This window comes from Helobdella robusta, assembly GCF_000326865.2.
Source record: "Helobdella robusta unplaced genomic scaffold HELROscaffold_38, whole genome shotgun sequence".
Classification (NCBI taxonomy): domain Eukaryota; kingdom Metazoa; phylum Annelida; class Clitellata; order Rhynchobdellida; family Glossiphoniidae; genus Helobdella; species Helobdella robusta.
This window is the reverse complement of record NW_008704829.1, coordinates 261,820-287,159: the sequence shown is the minus strand read 5'-3', so window position 1 is coordinate 287,159 and position 25,340 is coordinate 261,820. Positions and strand designations below refer to the sequence as shown.

The 25,340-nt window shown below is 31.8% G+C and overlaps 6 protein-coding genes across 6 annotated transcripts in view; 5 read left to right on the top strand and 1 right to left on the bottom strand.

The window, feature by feature from the left end:
- HELRODRAFT_176474 (hypothetical protein) overlaps positions 1-76 on the top strand; it is a gene marked incomplete at both ends in the record, with an annotated part of 4,732 nt that extends 4,656 nt beyond the window's left edge. The window contains one exon of the mRNA XM_009023835.1: positions 45-76. Within this exon, the coding sequence (XP_009022083.1) occupies positions 45-76 (32 nt within the window). The remainder of the gene's footprint in view (positions 1-44) is intronic.
- Positions 77-6,777: 6,701 nt separating this feature from the next.
- On the top strand, positions 6,778-8,050 carry HELRODRAFT_176473 (hypothetical protein; the record flags this gene model as incomplete). Its single annotated transcript, XM_009023834.1, has 4 exons — positions 6,778-6,794; positions 6,878-7,250; positions 7,327-7,521; positions 7,667-8,050. 4 exons carry the CDS (start codon positions 6,778-6,780, stop codon positions 8,048-8,050), a joined length of 969 nt encoding a protein of 322 aa, XP_009022082.1.
- Positions 8,051-10,462: 2,412 nt separating this feature from the next.
- Positions 10,463-12,243, top strand: HELRODRAFT_192763 (hypothetical protein). The gene is made up of 2 exons (XM_009023833.1): positions 10,463-10,665; positions 11,043-12,243. Exon 2 carries the CDS (start codon positions 11,046-11,048, stop codon positions 11,742-11,744), a length of 699 nt encoding a protein of 232 aa, XP_009022081.1. The 5' UTR covers positions 10,463-10,665; positions 11,043-11,045; the 3' UTR covers positions 11,745-12,243.
- A 1,055-nt stretch (positions 12,244-13,298) lies between these two features.
- Positions 13,299-14,730, top strand: HELRODRAFT_192762 (hypothetical protein). The gene is made up of 2 exons (XM_009023832.1): positions 13,299-13,504; positions 13,812-14,730. Exon 2 carries the CDS (start codon positions 13,836-13,838, stop codon positions 14,274-14,276), a length of 441 nt encoding a protein of 146 aa, XP_009022080.1. The 5' UTR covers positions 13,299-13,504; positions 13,812-13,835; the 3' UTR covers positions 14,277-14,730.
- A 1,279-nt stretch (positions 14,731-16,009) lies between these two features.
- Positions 16,010-17,768, bottom strand: HELRODRAFT_192761 (hypothetical protein; the record flags this gene model as incomplete). Its single annotated transcript, XM_009023831.1, has 2 exons — positions 16,010-16,918; positions 17,725-17,768. 2 exons carry the CDS (start codon positions 17,766-17,768, stop codon positions 16,189-16,191), a joined length of 774 nt encoding a protein of 257 aa, XP_009022079.1. The 3' UTR covers positions 16,010-16,188.
- A 783-nt stretch (positions 17,769-18,551) lies between these two features.
- Positions 18,552-21,318, top strand: HELRODRAFT_176469 (hypothetical protein; the record flags this gene model as incomplete). Its single annotated transcript, XM_009023830.1, has 6 exons — positions 18,552-18,637; positions 18,913-19,000; positions 19,575-19,841; positions 20,661-20,757; positions 20,811-20,975; positions 21,080-21,318. 6 exons carry the CDS (start codon positions 18,552-18,554, stop codon positions 21,316-21,318), a joined length of 942 nt encoding a protein of 313 aa, XP_009022078.1.
- Between the last annotated feature and the right edge of the window lie 4,022 nt (positions 21,319-25,340).

The window sequence follows — 25,340 nt, the reverse complement described above, 5'->3', positions numbered from 1 at the left end:
TCATCACCGCCACTGAGATTCTAAAACAACATCCGCACCTCAAGAAGAAACGAACTGCCATCAAAAAGAAGTGTAAAACAATTTTACTAACACTTGAAAGATAGGAAGAAAAGAACATCCAAAAGAAGATTCAGAGTTATAACAGTACAATATAACAGCGATTCACAACCATACGCAACCAATTGTAACAATACGCAACCAATTGTAATCATACGCAACCATTTATAACCATACGCAATGATGTATTACAACATTACACAGTAATCAACATTACATGCTATACCAATGCGTTGAAGTGTATAACAATATGCAGCCATAGACAAGCATCTGCAACCGTGCAACCATGGGTAACACTATAAAACCATATGGAGATTTGGAACTGAGACTGTCTAAATACTTTGAAAGACTGTCTAAAGTTCGTCTAAAGACTGTCTAAATACAAAAATTCGTGTGTGGTAACATTAAACAATTAAGTTAGAGTTTATAATATTGTATAATGGAAATGGAAGTAATATTAATTATTAATTATTTAAAAATAATTATAACTAGAATAATAATTATATTAATTAATTAATTAATAACAATAACAAAGGAAGACGAACCAAATAGTTGATAATAGTAAAAATAATTATTATTATTATTAATTGAATACAGCCATACTTATAAACAAAAACTGCAAAAAAACTAATAATAATAATAATCATAATAATAATAACAATAATAATAATAATAAGAGTAATAAATAACAATAATATAGAGTGAACCAATCACAGAAAGACGATCATTCAACCAATATTTAAGTAGGTTGACCTTGACTGAGCTATAAAAAATACAAAATCCTTGGTATAAATATTACTTTTTTTTACAAATATTTTGAGAACATTTTCTGAGATACATATTTATTAATTGTAACAGTTGTCAGTATTTGCATCGTTCATTCATTCATTCATTCGTTCGTTAGTTCATTTATTCATTCATTTGTTTGTTTGTTCATTAATGCCTTTATTCGTTTGTCTGTTTGCCCATTCGTTAATTCGTTTGTTTGTTCATTCATTCGTTCATTTATTTGTTCGTTCGATTGTTCATTCATTGGCTTTTTATTCCTTCTTGTGGTTATTAATTAATTCATACATTCATTCATTCGTTCGTTCTTTCGTTCGTTCGTTCGTTCGTTCGTTCATTCATTCATTCATTTCATTCATTCATGGAGACTCCATGAACACCATACAGCATCTTCTTGCGTAGGAGGCCCATAATATAATGTATAGGTGGCAGTCTGTGTGTGCAACAATGAAGAACTACACTTACCTTTGTATGTGATTTACTGAGATAACATGTGTACATGACACACACACAACACACACACACACACACCACCTACACACACACACACACACACACACCACCTACACACACACACACACACACACACCACCTACACACACACACACACCACCTACACACACACACACACTCATACATACATACACAGACACACGCATGCAAACACACAAACACAAGTTGATGTTTTAATGGTTTAAATTGTTTGTGAAGGGTGATGAGAGATATAGTTGTTGAGGTGAATGATTCATTGCGTAAGATAAATTGTAGGTTTTGTGTTGTTGTTAGCGTTGTTTGCTGCTATTTAAGTTTTTTATTGTTGTTGTGTACGTTGTTGTTGTTGTTGTTTCGGTTTGCTGGTTCTTGGTTTGTTGGCATTTGTGTTGTTGTCTGTGTTGTTGTCTAAATTGTTATTTTGTATTGTGTTGTTGTTTGTGTTGTTATTCTGACGTTGTTGTGTTGTTGTGATGTTCTGGACAACGAAACATGACATCTGCTACCACATGTTGTTGTGGGACGGTTTCTGTTGTCGTCCTTATTTATTATTCCTTTGTTGTTGCTGTTGTTGTTGTTCTTAATGAATTTGATCTCTAAAGTTGTGTTGCTGTTGCAACTGTTTAATAATATTTATATTGTTGCTGTTTTGTAATGTGCTTGATTTCTAAAGTTGTATTTTTATTGTTATCATTGTTGTTGTTGTTCGCAACAGTAAATCCTCTATTTCGTAATCACTTAATACCACTTTGGCACTGAACACAATTTCGGCATTCACCACACAGAATACCATCTCGACACCAAAAACCATTTCGACACCAAATACCATTTAGACCCTAAACACTATTTCGACCCTGAATAACTAACCCATCGACACCACAACAGGTATACTGGATCGGACCAATTCTAGGCGGTCTGATTGCGGCCACACTCTACGAGGTGATCTTCGCCAAGGACGCTTCGCCCAAAGATTTCTGCTGCTTCACAATCGAAAGGGAGCAAACTGTGACCGCTGATAAAGAGCCGGACAAGGAGACGAAAGAGATGCAACAAGTTTAATCTGCTGTCTTATCGTGGTCTGTTGAGTCGTGGTGGGTAAACCGGATGTTGTCGTTTTGGTCCGGTGCGTCGTGAAAGAAGAATTATTATTTTATATTTTTGAGGAATTTTTGAGAAAACAGTTAAGCGCTTGTTGGTCGATGTTGTTATTTTCATGTTGTTATTAACCCATTTTGATGTTGTTCTACTACTAATTTTATCACTAAAAATGATTTATTTTACTAAATTTTTAAAGGCTTGAAGGCTCATAATGATGAACTATTTATTTTTTTAAAGAAAGTTTATTTTCCTGTTTAAATATTCTACCAAAAAAGTTTTTAATAAATGATTATAAGTAAGGAATATTTGACTTGTTCGTGTTCGTTCAATGAGGAATGAAATCATTTATTCAAAAGTGTCTTCTTAGTAAGCTACAGAGTTACTATACGTATTAAATGGCAATGAATGTCAACTTTTTTGACGCTACTTTCACCTCGATAGATCGCTATAGTTTTTGATTTTCAAATTAATTTTCTGTGTGCGTGCCCTATACCTTGTATGTACCTCAGTGCAGAATTGATCATATAATTTTCCCTCTGCTCTGTTTAGGTCTGCGTTTTTCCATTTTCCTTTTTCAATTTTTTGTTGTTTTTTACCTTTTTTGTTTGTCTTTCTCTCTCTCTCTTTCTTTCTTTTTTTTTCTCTCTCTCTCTCACTCTTTCTCTCTCTTTTACTCTCTTGCTTTCAGTCTCTTTCTGTGTCTCTTTCTTTCTTTGTTTCTTAACCTCCTATTTTTGCTTTCCACTTTAAATCTTCCCCATCCCGCCAATATCTTTTTTATTCTATATATATTTTTACCATGTTTATATTTTCCATCTTTCATTTTCTTCTTTTCACTTCCTGCCTTTTCCCGCCTATATTTCTTTTTTCTACTTTTTTTTCACAACATTTGATCATATTTTCAATTTATTAATTTCTGCGCATTTTGTCTGTTATTTAAAGATAAAAAAAAATAATTTTTTTAGATAAACAAACAAATAGATTAATAAATTGAAACTGAAAGGATTTTCTTTTAAAATTTGCTGCATTATGTATTCAAATTCAACCTCTTCTGTCGTTCAATGTCCAGCAAACAGCTTTGATTACTTATTAGTCTAGCTTGACGAGTGCTGCATATACGTACAAACGAGGCTCTATTTTTATAATTTTTGAACTGTTGTTGCTTGCTACCAATATTTTTTTTCTTGATTAGTTTAACCTTTTGTTATTTTTCCAATAAACTTAAACAATTTGTTTTTTTTTACATAAACACGAATATTTGAATGATCACTTCGCTCTTAAATATTACAATATGCAATTTATGTAACCAGACTACAAAAAATATAATTTGTATTATTATTAATCAAATTTGTTTTGGGAGAAATTGTTAGAATATAATTAGATATTATTTAATAATTTATCTCACTAATTAGCATATTAATTGAAACCTTTAAATTACATTACCTATGTAGGTTGATGCTTTTTGGGGCTGAACCATGAAATGTTATTTTGAATTTCTTTCTAATTAATGATGACCAGATATAACGTATTTCAATTTTTATTTGTCGTTTTCAATAAAGTTGTTCAAATATGAGTAAAATGTTTTTTTTTTACGTCATGAAACTTCGCAAAATTTACCTTTATTTTTCAAGATTGTCGTAAAGACAAAATCAAATAATTTTTAAGAACGTAATTATAATATTTATTAAGAAATTAATTATACTTTCAAATTAAGTTCAAAATTCTTAAAATTATGTCGATAGAGAAGAACACCTAAACATAGAAATCTAAATTAATATTAGCCCCAAAATTACCTAGTCTCAAAACATGATTTTTTTTTAGTTATAGTTAATTTTTTGAAACTTTCATGCAAAAGAACTTCTATATAAAGAAGGTTGCTTGCAATTTTTTTTTTAGAAAAAATTCATAAGGTGGTAGCCATAGTCGAAAAAAATGGTCATACGGGCACAAATCGGTTAAGTGCCAGCGTTTAAAATTTGTATTGAGTCGTATCTCTGTAGAAATTATTCTTAAAAAAGGTGATTCACATTTCAAATCATCGGCTTTTCATCCAATTCATTTTCAAACATTTTAAAGTCAGTATGTAAAAGAAAACCGTCTAATAATGTTTTCTCATTGAAATAAATTAATTGCTCAATGTAAATATATTTTCTTATTTAAGTACCAATGTAGCAAAATCACTAAGAGCTATTTTTTTCAAATTAAACTCGTTAGATGGCAACATTAAATCCTACAATTTATCGCGTCAAAACATGCATGTTAACTTCAGTTTGATTTCGATTGAATTTCCAATTTGAAAGACATCTGTCTGGGGTAGGAGGAGAGGTTTTTGGCCCCCTCCCTAATAGTTGTCTAAATCCGTGGTGCAAAAATAGCAAATAGGTACCCGGTATCGTCTTAAAAAATTTGATGATTGCTAAATGTATGTATGGTAGAGTTGAATTGACGTGGAGCATGGATGGGTGAAGTGTGGCTGGAATGACAAAATTGATGATGATTTGAAATACATTTGAAATAACTGGGTTACTGATACATTTGCCTGAAGTTGAGATTTATATACATACATACATACATACATACGTACGTACGTACGTACGTACGTACGTACGTACGTACATACATACATACATACATACATACATACATACATACATACATACATACATACATACATACATACATACATACATACATACATACATACATACATACATACATACATACATACATACATACATACATACATACATACATACATACATACATACATACATACAGACATGCATACCTACATTAACTGATTATCCTATATAAGCCAATACTAACCCACCTATGGTGTCGTTTTGTGCAAATCTAAATGCACAAATATTCATTAAAAATCCACCTTTTTTTTAAAAAAATCACCTAAATTGAAACTTTTAAAAGCTGACAAAGGATAATATAGATAGAAATAGTCCATCGAGAAAGTTTGTTTAAAACGTGTTGCTTAACAAATAGGTGAATTATTTTTATTTCATTATAGACGTACTGCCATCCATAGATTGTAAGGAACATCTGCTGTAGATTTCAATCTCTGATACAGCATTAGCCCAACCGATCGACGAAATGTTTCTCATTCTCCTATTGGCAGCTCTTCATTCTATTTACGTGTCATCATTATCGACGAAAACATACCTAAGTAGATGCATGCATATGTATTTTTAACCACGCAGCCAAGATAAAAAATAAATTACCTAGCCAATGAACTCATTCGCTGGCTGAATACATACATCCTTGTTAATGTATGTTGTTATAACGATGTTATAACCTAGTATAACAATGATCATCTCCCAAAGCTGACAGCTCTCTCTCTCTCTCTTTCTATATAATCATTCCCATCACAGTCAGCCTGAATGGTTAAAAAATTTAAGCTCAACGCTCGATCATCATTAAAATTCTAAAAGTACTAAGTACTTTATATATGTATTTAAAATACATATTTAAAGGGAGAGAGAAAGAAAGAAAATAAGAGAGAGAGAGAGAGAGAGAAAATAGGTATTTATATTTTAATTCATGGATATTATATATATCCAAGTTTTATTTGTCAACACTTAAATTAGTTTATAGTTTTTGGTTACTATAGTAACAATATTTGTAACTGTACTTCAAACCAGAACGCCTGTGATCGTGATTTTGCCGAAAGTAGCATTTTTTATTGTAATTAAACTATTTTAATTTTATTAATTTTTATTTAATATATTTCATTAATTTATTTTTTATTTTAACATGTTATTTTTAAATTATAAGCCTTAATAAAACATTTTGTTAATTTAATTAATAAACTTAACTAAATAATAAATTTATTAGAAAAATTTAAATTTAAAAATTCATAAATAATACTACAACGATAGAATTTAATGAAAATTGTATACTTAATGGCCTTATATCTAATTATATATCTAATTATATCCAATTAATCTAATATATATATATATATATATATATATATATATAATAAACATACATATTAAAAAAATATATATTAATATATATATATATTCACATTTCTGTCTATATTGTATAACTATTTATGTAATACTATTGTTTGAAGTTCGTCTGCATCGATAAGTAAGAAAGATATCACGTTTTCTTTTATTAGTTTTATTCTATTCTACAGGTATAAACTTCTGTTCAGTGTGACCAAATTCACTCAAAATATATATAGTATACCTGTGTTAATGTAACATTATTGCAATCTTGCTGATTCCAACCAAAGTTTACATATTCCCTAAGCTAAAGTTCTGAGTTGTGTTGGGACGTTTAATTTTGTTTTGAATATTTATAAACAGTCTAGTCATTGAAAGGATGATAACAAAATATAGGTAAAAAATATTTTTTTAAACTATTCTGGACTTTTGAAAAATGTGTTTTCCTATTTAAAAAATTTAATGAAATTTTTTTTCAGATGGTACGTCTTTTCATTAGTAACAATTTTGGCAGTTCTTATGACTGTTCAGTATATTTACAAAAGTAACTTGTTAGTCGGTAGCAACTGTTGGCATGAAACATTATCTTCCGCAAAGAACACTGAAAAATCGATAAAGAACACTAAAAAACCGTTCAACAAACGACTTCTAGGTTACTTCACTTACTCCGACCAACAGGTGAACAAATTTAATGAATTATTAAGACGGAAAGCAGATTCAAAAGACAAGGAGTTGATTGATTTTGTGAGAGAGGTCATGGACCCGCCGAGTGAAAAGATAATGGTCAAAATGTCAAGACCTCTCATGAAAACGCCACAAACCACTGAAATTGAAATCATTTTACAAAATAAGGTACAACGAATATTATTTTGTGGATTCAAATAATAAAATATAGATCTGATATAACCGAATTTGTTGAAATGTTCAGACGAATGGTTTTTTTGTAGAAGCTGGTGGTCTCGACGGGGAGAGGTCATCGAATTCAATTTATCTGGAAGTGGTGAAAAAGTGGACAGGACTGTTGGTGGAGGCTGACGCATTTTTCTACACTCAACTCATGGGTAAGAACAGAAACTCCTGGTCTATTAACGCTTGTCTTGGCTCAGATAACTACGTTTCTCAGGTTATAAATTACAATTATACATGTACCGTTTTTTTGTTTTAAATAATTCAATTGAAATTGATCATAAAATAAATTTTCATTGAAAATATTAACAAACTCAAGTATCTCCATTTTTGATGTTACATTGTGGTAATTGTTGAAGCAGATGACTTTCAATGACGAGGCTGGAGGGACAGGCAGAATTGTGGACAAGAATTTGAAGTCCAAATTCACCCAATCGTCAATCAACTCAGTCCCGTGTTTTCCGCTACAGACTCTGCTACTCGCTCTGAACAGATCGCACGTTGACTATTTCAGTCTGGACGTGGAAGGCTTCGAAGTCCCAATTCTGAAATCCTTCCCATTTGACGAAATCTCCATATCTACTTTATCCGTTGAGTACGGTCATGGAGTTAAAACTGAATACACCGACCTCATGAACAAAAATAATTTCCATCTTCATAAAGAGATTGCCACCTCGCGACCTGAGTTTGGACTCTATGTTGAGGATTATATATTTGTTAATAAAAACATTAGTAAATTGAGATGAATATAGATATTTGCATTCTGTAAAGAGCATTTAATGATTTTTGCTATACTAAAATGTCGATAATTTTATGAAAAGACTATTTTTCTATATAAATTTGAAAATTATGAAAACGGGGCATGTGATAAGGTTTCATTTAAATGTCTGTAAAACTGTTGTTCATAATAAATGTGGGAATTAATTAATTAAATTTGATATTTATTATATTATGCTTTTCAAAAAAATTAAATAAACAAATTTGGAGAAAGTTTAGAACCTAACTAGCAAAATATCAATAACTGTAAGCATTGAACTCAACAAGCATTATAAATATAACAAAAAATAAGTTTAGGATATGATAAAAAAAAGTAGAGCAAACTTAACGATAAACCACTCATTCAAATGAAAAAATTTTTAAAAGAAATAAAAAAATGATTTATTTTACATCTTTATACAATACATTTTAAAACAGTTGAAGTACGAATCATAAAAACCTAATTACAATTATTTAAGTGGATAAGTGGATAGATACTTAAACGAAAACTTCAATTTAAGTAGTCATCGTAGCGGTTCTACCTCTTTGACCTAACAACCTTGAGACACAGGGGTCGGTAAACTTCTTGCTGTGATAGTCGCATTAAGAACTATTTTACCTTTGAGGGGCCGTATATGTATTTAAATAGCATATTTTTTTCTCAAGATTTTTGGCTCTTTTGGTCATTATGTCTGGCTGAACGTATTTAACTCAAAAATCGAGTTTTTGTACCTGCATCCAAAAGAAAAAGCCATGTCGATAATGTCGAAATTTAACGACAGATCCATTTATAACTTCAATATCGGACTAGCAAAGATTCTGTTGTGGGGAGTGAAGATGAAAGCAGAGTTTGAAGCGGTTGAAACAGTGGATGGAAAAGCTTTTTTGTTGTGTAGAAACTTCTGATATAACACCAATCAGTCAGTCAAAAATTGTTTAGGAGATATATTCAAAATAAAACTTTTATAAATGGTTTAAAATCTTTACGAAGGATAATGACGTTGAAGACGCGATTTTTGTTGAGAATGAAGAAAAGGTCAATAAACGTCATGGGAATTTTGGATTTAAAGATTGAAATATTCAAATCTTGGTTGGAAAAAGTTGTTGTAAAGGTCAGTGCAAACAATAATAATAATAATAATAATATCAATTTTATTATAAATTCCAACATTAATAACACGTACGACCTCGCTGAGGACGGTACGGTGGGCACGTTTGATGGAAACAAATTTATAAATATACCTTCATCTCTATTTCAATACTTCAGCTGGTAAAATTTTTAAAACGTTCTGCTCTTATTGACCATTTATATCACTTTTCCATAAATAAATTTTTTTTATTCACTGCAACATACCAAAAATCATACGCAGCATACATTCTCACGATAAGTTGTAAGTTGAGGTTTATTTCGGATTCGAACATGGTCGTTGCGTGACAGCTTTTCAGTTACTTTGCCCTTCAGGCTGAATTAATTTGGTGAACATGGTAAACAATAATTTTTAAATTTAATTTTATATACCATGTCAACTGTTATATTTTCAGTTTTTGTTAACACTTTGACAGCTGGAAATATCGGAGGAAGTTGTTTATTTGAAGATATAACGAAACAAGCAAGGTGCATATACACATTAGATTCTGGTGGGGCTTCAGGATATTTATCTCTACAGTGATACAGGCACAAATGTTGTTTCATGTCTCAGCAAATTGAAAGAACAAGTGAAATCAAAATTTTTAAATGCAGTCGTTGAAAGTTTCGAAAGATTTAGACATAAAATTTTAAAAGATGTTATTAAGGATGATTCCACAAAATTCTATAAAAGTTGAAAGATATTTTCCAAAGGCAAACATTAATATACAACCTGAAAAAACTGATAATTGTAGAAAAGTTATTGGAAAAAGTATTTTATGGAAGAAATAAAAATTCAAAATTTAAACTCTTTCCTATCAGAACCAAAAATGATGAATATTTTCATGTTACTAGTTCATTCCTGCTGCTACTACTACGTCAAATCACCATTTCGAACTAAATTGATATTTTTATTAGTCACTTCATTTCATAAATTTATTTACTTTTCAAAATAATTCATTTATTTTTTTTAGAAAATATCTTTCTTCCATTTAGTTTCGTGACTTACTTAAGTATATTCATTTATTCATTTTAATTCGGCCTGCTGGCTTTGCGGCAATCCTAGAATAAAATATAATAAGCAATTAATTATCGATACACTAACATATATAAAAATTATATATATATATATCAATTTATATATATATATATCTATGTGTGTGTGTGTATGTGTGGGTGTGTTTGCGAGTGTGTTTGTGTGTGTGTGTGTTTGTATGTGTGATGTGTATGTGTGGTGTGTGTTAATTTATACAGCAATATTCAACATAACGTTTCAAGGTTTTAGAGCGTGGAGTATATTTTGGTCACTTTTTTAAATGTTAATAAATAATAATATTTATTATTAATATAATATAATTTCAAAGTAATATTTAATCCAGAACGACTTTAATAAGAAATATTAAAAAAACTTGTCGACTTTAGCTTTTTATTTGTGAAAACTTATAAATTTCGAGTTTTTTTTATTGCTAAATTAAGAAGGTTAATTTTGTTACATGTTAGATTCATTATTTGTCAATTTTGTAATATTTATGTAATAAATATAATGATATAAGATAAAATTTTGAATGCGCAATTAGTATATAACCTACATGTTCTACAAATTAACATTTTTAAACGTTAATACTATTTAAAACTATATAAAAGAATTCCCAAGTTTATTTGAATGATGGTTAAATATTGTGTGAAATATTATCCACTTTCATAAAATCAATTTTCAGTTTTTTTCTATTTAAGATAAAAATTCAATAAAAAAAAGTTTCGAATTGTTAATACTTATTTACAGTACCTAAATCATGAGTTTTTATAATTTAATAACCCCACTAAATGCATTGAACTGCTGTAATTATTTCACACAGGCTATGTCACTCGACAGATACTTTCCTTTTTCGATATTTTCTTCAGCTTCGGCCACAACTGCAGCAAGTAATTTTACAGCTACTACAGCCGCAGCTATCACTTCCACAGTAGCTACTTCTACAGCTTCCGTTGCCGATGCCACGACTAGTTCTGCTACTACTGCGTCAACTGCATCAACTATTGCTACAGCTACAACCGCTGCACTGGTTGCAGCTGCTAGCATTTTTTTGTGTGGCAATGACGTCAAAACTGTTAGCAATGGCTTCGAATATTACTTGGCTGCATCTAAATTTGTTAAAGATGATGACTTTGATGATTCCAACTTTGGGAAGAAAACGTATACACCAAGTATACCAGTAAAGGACTTCGAAACCGTCGAAGTTTCTCAAACTAAAGAATCGGACGAAGCTATAGAGATGATGAGCGAGGAGGGAGAAGTAGTGGCGACTGAAGCGGAAAAATTTTGGCGAAAAATAGTAGCGGAAAAAGGCACCACATGCAGCAGACATCTTCATTCCCAGATGTTTCATTTGGATGATTCATTTGAGGTCGCTTGTTGCGATATTGTAGCCCCTCGTGAGCTCAACATGAGTACAGATTCGGTGATGTCGGAGGACTTTGGTTATGGATTTGCTACGGGAACCCTCATTGCGTTGACGATTACGGTTTTTGTTCTTTGGTCACAGCGTCTCAAAGACTAAAAACAAACTTTAAATTTTTGAAAATAGTTTATTTTTTATAAAAAGTTCGAAATTTTACTCTTTTTGCTTCCTTATTGACAGCTACACTGTATGTTTTTAATGCATGCATGTCAATGAGTTTCAATGTGGCTGTATTTTAACGGTTTAATTTATTATCAAAAATATTTTAAAACAGCTCTCCAATTTTTTTCTCTGTGATAGTAATTGATATGACAATTTTGAAAGTAGTTTTTGTATTAATTTTGATGGTTTTAAAACATTAATTAGACTTTTGATTATGATTATAATAATGACATTATTCATAATAATGACTATTAATATTAATAATACTATTGTCAAAGTGTGATGCGGTATGTAGTTGCTTCTGCCTGTTTAATAATAACCAAATACAATAAGGATATCCAGTATTAAACAAGTGGCCAAAATATGCGTCAAAGAAGCAACAATTTTATAAAATGTCAACTTTTGGACAATTTGAAAAAGTTAACCCACCTCCCAACTTAAGCTGTTTAGTGTCTAGATTTGCCGCTGCACTTGCGCTTGCCCTAACCAAGAATTCTTCCATACCATAAATCTTAGTTAAAAGTTGTGTGGCAATCACATGCCGTTCTAACCAGCGAATCGGTGGCGGTCGTCGTGGTTCGGTATCGGTCGTCGTCGGTCGTCGTGGTTCGGTGTCGGTCGGAGCTGGATATTTTTCATCCGACACCCTGATTCTAAAAGATATTTTTTTATTATTTTTACCAGTTTTCTAAAACCCGTAGAAATTTCTTTCCAGAAAAACTGAACTAAACTGAACGTAAAACATAAATACAATACGATACGATACGAAAGGTTGACAATAAGAAATTAAATCGATAATTTTTTTTTAAATATCGAAGAATAAAACAACAATGAATAATTATTAATATAGCAGTGAAAGAATTAGTTCGAAATGGAAAAATGTTAAGATTCTTCTATTGTAAAATGAAAATGATCCTTTCTTATTACATCCAAAAAATGGTGTGTACGTGTGCGTGCGTGCGTGTGCGTGTTTATGTGTGTGTGTGTTTGTGTGTATTGTATTTCATTGAATTGCCATGATAATAATGATAAAAAATAATTAAAAAAAATTTGTCATAATTATTATTATGTCAATTTACAATTACCGTTGGTGTTTAGCCGAATGTCACATTGAAACTCATTAAGTTTAAAAAATAACATACTGGCACGACTAATGGTTAAAATATACGGTCCGACTATCCTGAAATACACAAATAAACTTACTTATTGCTTTTAACATTATCAACATTATACATTTATTCTACTGCAGTTGTGATTATTATTCTTTTTATTTATTTATTATTATTAGTATTTGTTATATTATAATTTTATGACCAGCCTTTTTATCATTGCTAACATTTCATTATTTTAAATTCACACACGCACACACATGCGCGCGCACACACACGCACGCACACACACACACACACGAAAACACACACACACGCGCGCACACACGCGTGTATATAAATATATTTGTATGCATAGGTACTTTAAATTTAATTATTTATGTTAATATTTAACGTAGTTTCAGCTTTGTGAAAAATTTTGTGAAAAAAAAATCTATAAAAATTTTGGAAAATTAACCTCATTCGGGAAATTGTTATTTGGATAAAAGTATTTTGATCTGGCAACGTTAATTGTAACACCTACCCTGCTTTCGGCAAAATCTTTTCTTTTAATTATATCAAAAGTTTCTGATTTCATTGCCACAAGAGGTTATTTTAAGAATTTTCAATTTAATTTTTAAATTTTTTGACACTTTATTTAATAAAGTTAAAATAAATGGCTGCTGTTTGATTTAAATATCATGAAAATGTCTGTATGTTTTATCATTTCAGTACTTTTTACAAAATTTCATTCCATTTAAATATTTTTTTACTATATTTTACTGTCAAATTATTTCTTTTTATTTCGAATTAAAAAATTATTATGAATAATAATAATCACCATGTGTGCGTACAACTGCATAAATGAACGCACAAATTCAACTGATGAACTAACCCAAACCACCTAATTCAACAGGACTTTCAGCCCGACGATCCCAAGATGGCATCTCGAAACACGCCGCCCACGCATTCCGGAAAGTGTTCCATGAAGGGCAGCGTCAAAGAAAATGTTCCTCAGTCCCTCGACGCTGCTGTAGCAACCACTGCAACCGCTGCTGTTCCGTCTGCAACTACTGCTGCCTCTTCTGCAAAAACTGTTACTAACGCAATCCCGCCAATAGAGAAAATCCAACCAGGAGCTAGTTTGCGCAGAGCTCCAGTAACCAGCAGTTCATCCAGCTCACAGTTATCTGTGGTGATAGAGGAGCGACTTGACGATCGCGACAGCATTGAACTTTTTTTTAAGAAATTTGACGAAATGAGATCCAGAGTGGAAGCTATTGAACGGTTCAATGATATGAACCTTCGAGTCACGGCAGGCCTTGTTGTTGCTGGTGCAGTAGCGATTGGACTCGCTCTCTGCTCTTTATTAAAAAAATGACCGCGAAATATTTCGTCACCAGGCTCGATCATCAACTCTCATTTTTTTAGTTTAAAATTATTTATTAACCAATGTTCACCGAAAACTAGTCACAAGCATTCTAGCAAAACTTCGAAGCTTCACAGCAATTCTTCATTTCATGGACATTTATTTCGTCATTCCAACGTTTGTACAATTAGCAACTGTTTTTAACACCACAGGTTTTATTCCACTTACATGAAAACAAAAAAGTTGAAACATGCTCTTTTTGACAATTTATTATTGAAACAAATAGTTAAAAGAAATATTTATTTTAATTGTTGGGCCAACCTCTTTATGTTGAAGACCACTTCATGCAAATATTTTCAAATAGTCGTTATTAAAACAGTTCAGTATATCTTATTCAGATTTGTAAAAACGAAGTAATTTGAAAAGTCAGTGATAAAATAATTTATTACCAATAACTCCAAACATATAACATCTCATCTGTAGTGTTGCTAATGTTAGAACGTTCTGTGAACATTCAAATACATGGGCCTGAGATGTCAAGGTCAAAGATAAATTTGGCAAAATCTTCGTGTAAGTTTAGATTTATAGTTTCAGCTGTACTGACAACAGTAGGCTATATCAATTTGCAAATGCAGTCGTAATAGTTTGATGATAATACTGATATATTAGTACCAAGAAAAATGCCAATGGTAATTGTAGTAGCAACCAAATTTAAGTAGCTGAATTAACATTAGTAATAGTAATAGTAGTAATTGTAGTAATAGTAGCAGTATAGGTAGTAGTAATAATATAGTAGTAGTAGTAGTAGTAGTAATAGTAGATGTACTACTATTAGTAGTAGTAGTAAAAGTAGCGGCAGTAGTAATAATGGTGGTAGTAGTAGTAGTAGTAGTAGTATTTTAGTAGTAGTAGTAGTAGAAGTAATGGCAGTAGTAATAATAGTAGTAGTAGTAGTAGAAGTAATGGCAGTAGTAATAATAGAAGTAATAGTGGTAGTATAGTGGTATAGTAGTAGTAGCAGTAGTTGTAGTAGTAACAGTAGTAATAGAAATTTGAAAAAAATTTATCTATACGTATAGAAATTGATGTTCAATTGAAGGAAATGTCACGATGCTATCAAAGCATGATAACATGATATAGATATATAGATAGATATGAAAGCATGATATATAGATAGACGCTGGTTTTAACTTAACAAAGAAATAAAAATATTTCGCTGGTGACATTTACTAATCTTTCGACTGAAGTTCCAACAATTTAGGCTTTCCCATCCTAGTAGATACTGCATTGATTTTTAGTACTACTAGCTCTGGCATAGACATTATAGAGAATACAAGCTACAGAGTAACACGCAATAAATACATATTATATATATATATATATATATAATTTTAATATATAATTATATATACATATATATACATTGTAAAATAATTTATTACGTTAATAAATACCATTAAATACAATGAAACACACTATTACGTGACACAAAAAATATTTAAAATAATTTTTTATATTATCAGTTTTTATTTCTATTTAATTTACAATTAAATTTTAAATTAATCCATGTTTTAGGTAATAATTATTAATCTATCATTATTTCAAATGGGAACGTTTTAATAAAACATTAAAAAAAACTTTACATTAAAAGGCTCGCCTGTGCATTTAAGTTTGACAAAAAAATAAAAACTTCATACATTTTTGAAATTTGGTCGAATTTATCACAAGGTAAAACACTTACTCACGCCCACACAGTGTTAAAATAGTTATGTGTGGAGAATTTATACAAATCACATTTAAATGTAACTATTTTTTGAAACTTTCCATTGACATTATTTATTTCTATCATAAATAATTAATTGCTCAAAATACTGGCCACTGCATAATAATTTTCAAATTAATCGTAATTCCTCTCACGTTGTTCCTAAAAGTCTGTTGTTGCTGAATAATTCATTGGGAAAATGGTAACTGAATGACTTTTATATGAATTTGTTATTTCCTCAAAATAACTTTTATTTAATGACATTTCAGAATAATTTTCATTAGTTGTCAGTGAGTAGTTGGTCTGCATCATGTTCGACGTGTTGTCTTCATCTTGGAGATGTTTCACCAAGAAACCTACCAGCAGTGCCACAGAGAGGAGCGCAAACCCCACAGCCGTGCTAAAATAAACAATTTTATTTTTTCTTCGCGAATTATGAATTGAAATTGATGGGTTCTCCTCAAAATCAAATACAAGCCGAGGAATTAACTCTTGCGGCATATTCGGGGAGTGCAAATTCGGGGAGTGCAAATCCCGATGAATATTTTCCTCTCGCAGCAGCTCGGGCAGACCTAAAGGGGAGTCTGAATCGGCTAGAACTGGCGAGAGTCCTTTGTACAAATCGTTGAACTTTTCTTCATTTTTTGACGTTTTTGGTGGTTCTACTGAGGCCCCAGAAGTCGCTGTAACAGCAGCTTTGCCTGACGTTTCACGTAAACTTTCGTCAACTTCACGGTCTGAATTCAGCGTAGCAGTGGTTGTTGCTGTGGATGTTGTAGCTGCGATAGTTGGTTTGAAAGTCGCAGTGATGGCGGATGTGGAGGTAGGGTAAACTTTGAAGAGTTTCAATGGGATTAAGTCTCTTTTGGCACTCATTATGGCTTCAAAATGACTAAAATTAAGTAAATTTTCAATCAGGTTAGAAGTAAATGTAAAAAATTTAGGATTCATTATTATAAAAATCATTTATTTGTACAAATATTTTGGCAAAATAACGACTTTTTATTAACAAAATTATGGTAATATTTGAAATATATTCTAAAAAAATATTAAAAAAACTGACTTTTAAATGTGAGAAGGGTTGATAAAATCAGATTAAAATTACACACTCAAACAAGTTAAACTCAATTACTTAACAGCTATTATTACGTTAGTTTCTTAAAAAACGCATTTAATATACATTCGATATTTTTAAAATTTATTGTAATAAAAATTAAATTAAGATAGTTATATTTTTTTATATAATTTAAAAAAATCAAATTAATTAAAACTATTAGTTCATGCTTAAACTCAAATGGCATTTAAAAAATGTGGTCAATTACTTTATACATATATGTGCATATATTATACACACATCGTGTAAATACAAGAGTATGAATTTATCTATACAAATAAATGTAACACAATGTTCACAACTAAAAAATATCTATAACTACTACACGAACACAGCAGCACATAATAGAAATGGTATGGGATAGGTAAATTTCTTTCTGGTTTTTCAAAAATTTTCAACCATAATGGCTCAAAGTCATGTTTTATCTTTTAGAAGTTGTAATTTTAGCGGTAGACTCAGATCATATTATCATTTGAAACATTAACATTACTGTACGGTCAATCGCTCACAGGTTATTCGTTCCATAAAGAGTGTCACACCTTTATTCGCGTATTTTGGACTATCTCTTCCTTCCTATCACGAACTGTCTCACAAGTTTTAAATCCACCTCCCAAGTAAAGCACGTCATAATTTTGTGACCTCCTCTTTAAAGTTCTTGTTTATATGATGGTATCACAAACACACACACAGACAGACACACACACATACTCACACACACGCAAACAAACAAGCTTATAACTCTATGTACGAACATATATAACGAGTATTATAAACAGCGGTTCATAGACGGTCGTTGAGAAACTTCTAGTTAAACATTTCTTAATTTTTTTGTGGAAGATTAAGTTTCATAAATTAGTATTTTTTGACTTGTTTTCAAGACGAGATATTTAAACCATCTGAAGACAAATGAGAATCTACTCCAGTTGAATGAGTTGGTGTTTTTGTTTTATTTTTAAACATATCTTCAACTCTTTCTTAACTATTGTAATGACTAAATTCGAAATATTTGACAAATTCCATCTACATGAACAGCAACGTCGATGTAATATATAATACGAACGCGTTTCAAACACTCATACGCTGGGCCTTTTTCGTTTATGATCCTTCTTTCTTCACTTTCCTCCTTGTACTCCGAATCTCAGATCTCTATCTTCCATTCTGACCAATCTTTGAAATCGTTACTCTTTACATGTTCTGGTTAAATTCCATTAAAATTTTCATCTTTAAATTTCAAATATTTGTAAATATTAACAGTTCTTTGCATTTAAACTAAATATATTTATGATTTTAGAAAGCAATTCCTACAATTTAATGTTCAATAGAGAGATTGTTTTGAACTGGATTAATATTTTACTGCCATTTAATACATTTGAACTAAGTTAAAATTAAACTAAACGTGTGCGACTTGGTGATGGCGCAGATTGCAGTGTGTGAACGAGTTAAAATAAACCAGATGTTGACCAAGAATCTCGTTCTTGACTTCAGTCTCGTTATAAGGTATCACGTAAAATGTTTTCACTAGCCATACCAGATAGGGGCGATTGGACATTAACTCATATTATTGTCTGTAGTCGTATTTTTTGTATCGCAACAGTTTGGGAGTTGAGGGCAAGCAGAATGAGATTCCGTCAAATTCGGTTAATCGGACCACACCAAAAATATTCTATTTTCAATGAAACCGTTGGTGTCTTAACCGAACACGAACATTTTGAAAATGATTCGTGTTTTTTAAACAACTAAACAAACGCTTGGGTGTGTACCGTTACGAAGAGATTCAGATGGAACACCCAATTTAAGAATTCAAGCAATTTATTTTTTGGGGTAGTCCCAAGGAGAAAACAATGCAACATGGCATTTATGGTAAGAAGTGTAAGAAGATGAAAAAGAAAACGTTCATTTTTAAAAAAATATAATTGAATATAATTATAATTAGATTGAAACTTTCAAAACTGTAACTACACAGACCAAATCGCCACAACGCAGAGCTGAACTGCATTACGACATTTTTCTAAAGACAAGTTGAAGCAGCTAGCAACTGATCATATTATTTTAAAATAACATCGTTTGTAACATTTTACTTAAAAGTTTTGTCGCAATTGCAAACTCGTTTCATAGGCATGAATGCAGGCAGGCAAAAGATTCATGCATAGATGCATAGTACTCACAATTGTCTAATACATACATACAGGTAGGTGCATACACGCAGATACAATATGCATCCATCGTTGAAGCACTCGCAAATTATACTATAAAACATTATATACCGCTAGTTCATAAAACTGAACCTATTTCATTTTTATTACTGAACACTCAGTTGCACAATGGTTTCGATTGTAATTTTAAAATTATTTTTGATCACTAGCGTCTGTGGCAAATGTTTCCAGTTTAAAAGCAGTTTATTCGAGTTGTCCTCAAACTTAAAATCGAACGAAAGTTGTGTTGGCGCAACCTATGCGGCAAGTGGGATGCAACGAATGGGAACTCTTCTGCTAATGTTACATTCCAAAATCCCATCGACGAGGTTGTTCCTCATCTGTTGATTATAAAATGTGCCTGGATGTGTGAAACTTCAGTTGCACTTCCATGCGTTGGATTCAACTTCAGATGGAACAAAACAAACTCCACTGAAAATGTTCTTTGTCAGTTCTTCTCCTACACTCCTCAACTCTATCTCTCCGAGGATCTCTGCGTCTTTTATGGGGTGAAAATTTTCAAGTCCAAACTTTGCATAATTAATAATAATTTTGATAAAATTTTTTGAAGTTTAACCAGAAAGTTTATTTTGTTTAAATTTTATTTTTTGACGTGTTTAATAAATTCTATGTATGATATGAAATTTCAGGACCGACCAAGCGTGGAACAACTCTCCAGCTATGTGCCAGGCGAGTTAAAATTTCGAAACCATTCATAATGAGGTTGTCTCAGTCACAATTAACTATAATATGTAAATAGAGTAACATCATAAAACACAATACGTTTAGTGCAAATGTAAATCAGACATTTGTTTTATTTTGAAGCTTTGATTATAATACCAATATTGGCTGAAATTATGCTTGGCACCCCTGACTTACTAGCTGTGATTTGCAAGAAATTGTCAATAAATTTAATTAGTTGGATGGATTCATGACGTACAAAATAATTTGCAAAGAATTCATTGAATAATGTTTGATTGTAATAAAATTATAAGTTTTATCACAAAATCTTCCAGCGGATCTGTACCCCAGAAATGCTTACTTTTGTTCGGAGTATTCCAAGAGCAACAGATATTTTGTTAGTAACGATTGTAACTTTTCATTTTTTTTAAGTAGGTTGCAGTTATTTCAATCCTGGTGTATCATATAACTAGGTACAAAAAATATTTCATTTCATTATTTATATTAATAATTTTACAAAATATGCAGGACATAAAATAAGAAAAATGTTGATACTTTAATGCGAATAATTAATTTTTAACTCGATTGAAAACATTGGCAACTGTACTGTGTTGATGTGATATTATTTGTTCATTCAACCTCGCCAGGTTATGCAGCGTCGCATGGATGGCTCGGAGAACTTTTACAGAAACTGGACTGATTATGAAAGAGGATTTGGCGACTCGAGGAAAGAATTTTGGATCGGTTAGTTTCATTTAATCGCGCAAACGTGAACTGCATAAAAACTTTTCAACCAGGAAACGACAACATCCACCGCATAACGTCCAACCAAAAGTACAAAGTTTTGTTCGTGTTGGAGGATTTCGAAGGGAAGGTGGCGTGTGCAGCTTATGATTCATTCAGTGTTGGCTCGCCAGATACTTACTACGTTCTGAACATCGGAAAATACAGTGGAACAGCTGGTCATTTCAAACTTTTGACAAAATATTACATGAAAATAATTAACTTTTCTGAACCGTTGTCATGGTTTAAATATTTACGTCAATACTTTCCCGCAATCAAACAGGCGACTCCATGGCCAACCACTCATTCACCACATACGACAGCGATCACGATACCTACGGATACAACTGTGCGCAGGTCTACCAAGGTGCGTGGTGGTATTACGCTTGCTGGACAGCCTGTCTCAACGGTCGCTACTTCAAAGCAGGACAATCTTCCAATGCTAACGGTGTTAACTGGCAAACATTCCGTAGCTATTATTCTTCTCTCAAGTTTACTGAGATGAGAGTTGAGTCAGTCTAAGTTCAACTTCAGCCATTAGCATCACATTCATCGGAAGCAATAAAACGCTGAAATGTTCTGGATATATTTCAACTCTCTTGTACATTTATTTTTTGCTAGCTCACAATTTTGTAGATGATTTTTTCTAAAAGTTAAGGTGATTAAAACAGAAAATGTCAGTCAATCAATCAACCAACCGATCAATCAACCGATCAATCAATCAACCAATCAATCAACTAAATTGAATGAACCAAATAAACAAAAATAAAAACAAAAATAAATAAAAAAAATTTGCAAGGCCTGTTCAAACTCGAACAGTTAACCGTACAGATCTACAAACAATTTCGAGATTTTAGTAAAGAAAGAAAAACACAGTAGTTGCTTTTATTTGAATTCATTCAAAAATGAAAAGTGACGGTTAATTAAAATTTTAAAATGTCAATTTTTTTTAAATTCGTATTTTAAATAAACAAATATAACAAAATATCGACCGATAAAAATAATTATTATCCATTATTATTATTATTATCATACACACTCCTTAGAAGTTCTCGAAGGATAATAAACCACGTAACATGAACATTTAGTAAGAACAGTTCACAACATATCATAATGACTAAATCAACATACTAAACAGAAATAATTTATACATGCATATATACAAAGTAAATCAAGAAATATCCAAAAATTACATAACCAATTTTTAAAAAAACTAGAAACCAGTCAACATTTAATGAATAAATAAATAGACATTATTAAAAAGATTGTTCAAAAAGGTACAATTTAAGGCGACGACGAGAATGAAATGTAGTTTGTCTTGTTGGTGTGGTGTCGTGAAGCGAAAACAAACACATCACACAAAACTAGTAAGAAGTCGCAAGAATAATAGTCGGTCACCTACCTATAATAAAATTACTTTCAGGGCCCTAGCTTACTTATAAACATTGACTCAACTCACTTACCTACAAATTTGTATTTCTCGTTTTAGATGTTTCAAGTATTTTATTTAACATATTTTAGCGTTTTTATTTTACTTGAAGCTTTTTAACTAATGTTAAGCCCTAGCCTACCTACAATTGTTTAACTCATCTCAGTCCCTAACTTACCTATGAATTAAATTAAAACCCGGTTCACGGTAAAGAAAATATAAAGTTGAAGAGAAACATAGCAACAACGACACCGAATGAATAGATGTTGTGTATGTATGTGTTGTATTGATGTGTGTGTATGTAAATGTGCGGGCGCGCACTCTCCAGAAACTTCACTCACTACCGACGAACCTCCATTGCACCGACCATCATCTGACACGCATCGATGGAATGAATTTGACCGGATACTGAAAAATAAATTGAAAAAAAAAATTCACTAAAATAAAAAACAAGCAATTGGAAAAAATAGGCAACTTATCTTTTTGAGGTAACACTCAATCTTTGTTCAAATTCGAGTACTTTCAAAGGTACAATGAGACAAAAACAAATTTACCTTTAACATTATCTTCGATTTGTCATCGGAACGATCATCATGAGACCACCATCTGAAACGGGCTGACGCCCACCACAGCCCACCTCTCATAATTCTGTAGACAAGTTTTATTAATTAGCGAAGTAGTAAATCAAGAAACAAAGGAACGAACGAATAAATGATTAACTGAATGATTGAACGATTGGTTGAATGAATAAATTAACTAATTAATTAATCAACCAATGATTTAATGAATGAATAGAATGAATCAATGAATAAAGTAACTGAGGAATAATTTGAAAGATAGTGATAAAATGAATGAATGAATGAGAAAAATAAAAAAGAAACTAAATTATACTTCAAAAACCGTCTTTGTTGTTATCTTCGAATTGTCATCGGAACGATCATCATGAGACCTCCATCTGAAACGTGCTGATGCCCACCACAGCCCACCTCTCATCATTCTGTAGACATTTTTTTAATAGCGTATTAGTAAATCAAGGAACAAAGGAACGATCGAATAAATGATTAACTGAATGATTGAATAATTGGTTGAATGAATGAGTGAATGAATTAATTAATTAATAAATCAATTATTCAATTAATGAATAGAATGAATTAACGAATCAATTAATAGAAGAATAATTTAAAAGGTTGAGTGATAAAATGAACGAATGAGAAAAATAAAAAACGAAACTAAACCTTACTTCAAAAATCGTCGTTACTGTACTTTCCATTGCACCGACCACCACCATCTGGTCGGCACACAAAATACCATCCAAACTTCAGAGTGTCAGTCGAACAGCCAACGAGCTGATTCTTCCTACACCACCATCATCATATGTAAATCATCATGAGACCACCATCTAAATCGTGCTGACTCCCACCACTGCCCACCTCTCATCATTCTGTGAACAAAATTTTTTTATTTGCGTAGTAGTAAATGAATGTTAGAATCTTAGAAGCAAAAAAAATTAAATTATAAAATGAAAATAATGTCAAATAAATAAAATTTTAAAATAATAAAGTAAAATGTAAAAAAACTTACCGTCGTCCATTCGACAAAGGCAGAATGTTGAATGCGGTCCGGTTCCTACGTTGTCCTCCAAAACTGGTGCCAGTCCTCCTCGAGGTTGTTGTTGAAACACAGCCCGTGTTGATGGAGAAAGATAGAAAAAGAATAGATTCTCATCAGAAAGCTTAGCGGTGCCTGCATCTCAAATTGTTTAATAAAAATAATCCTATCTACCTATTCAATTACCTTAACTAATCTATATTAAATTGTTAATGGTACGATAGTCGAAAGTCCCCCTTCATTCTTACTCCTTGCACAGAGGTTCACCGACAGCCAGGGCACCGGATAGAAAACCATTGCCGTGCGGATAGTAGACTATTGCCGTGCGGATAGTAAACCATTTGCCGTCCGGAAGCCGTGCGGGTAGTAGACTATGGCCGTGCCGCATGGTAAATCATTACCGTGCAGATAGTAAACCATTGCCGTCCGGATAGTAAACCATTGCCGATACACCACTGGCCACCAAGGCTTACCTCTGACAACAGACTTCGAAATTCAGAGTCTATCGGCTATCGTACCCTCAACTTACCTATTCATTACAATTAAGCCCTAGCTTACCTAAAATTACAAAAAAACTCAAGAGCCCAATTCATTTGCCAATCGGCACCCACCCCACCACCTACGTAATGCCTTGGGCTCCAACTTAGTAATATAAAACTTAAACCCTAAATCTATTAATGAGTGTGTGTTACAACGTAGCCTTAACTTACCTATTCATTACATTATGGCCCTAGCTTACCTAAAATTACAAAACTCAAGAGCCCAATTCATTGGCCTTTCGGCACCCACCCCACCACCTACGTAATGCCTTGGGCTCCAACCTAATAATAATAATGTAAAACTTAATAACTAACTTACCTTTCGATACACTTACAGCGTTTATTTAATTTAAATTACAAGATTGTTCCTAGAATTAAATTATTGCTTTTAACTACCTATGAAATTAAATTACTCTCAACCTTAGTAATAATAAATTAGAATGTGTAATGAAAATAAAATAACGCTCAAATACTAATATGTGTTTATGTATGTGTTTGTGTGTGTGTGTGTATAATAGGCTGATGCGTGTAATGTGGGTGCGAGAAAAAATAGAAGAGATAAACTTACGCTGCCTACCTATTCAACTACATTAGTGTTGGATGCTTCCTATCTATCCTACCTACAATTAAAATTATGCCTATCTGACCTACCTATATAGCTACTTAATGTAATTGTGTGTATGTGCGTGTGAGCATTCTTACTTAATGTTAAATTACAGAGAAAAACAGGAAAAAAGAATAAAACGTATCCCAGCCAGGCGTATCTTCTTTGCCAATGAATGAACGAACGTAGCCTGACATCTTCCACGATGAATTCCTTTGGAAGCTTCAACCTGAATAAAATGGATGAAATGGAAAAATCTTATTTATTTGACTAATTTAAATGAAAATAGAAAAACGAGCCGCGGTGAAACCCGCCGGAAAAGCTAGCCAACTGGCAAAAAAAAGAACCGCAAAGAAACCGAAAA

Excerpts from the sequence above, each read along its gene's own strand:
- HELRODRAFT_192762 (XM_009023832.1), top strand. The coding sequence starts at position 13,836 with ATGGCATCTCGAAACACGCCGCCCACGCATTCCGGAAAGTGTTCCATG.
- HELRODRAFT_192763 (XM_009023833.1), top strand. The coding sequence starts at position 11,046 with ATGTCACTCGACAGATACTTTCCTTTTTCGATATTTTCTTCAGCTTCG.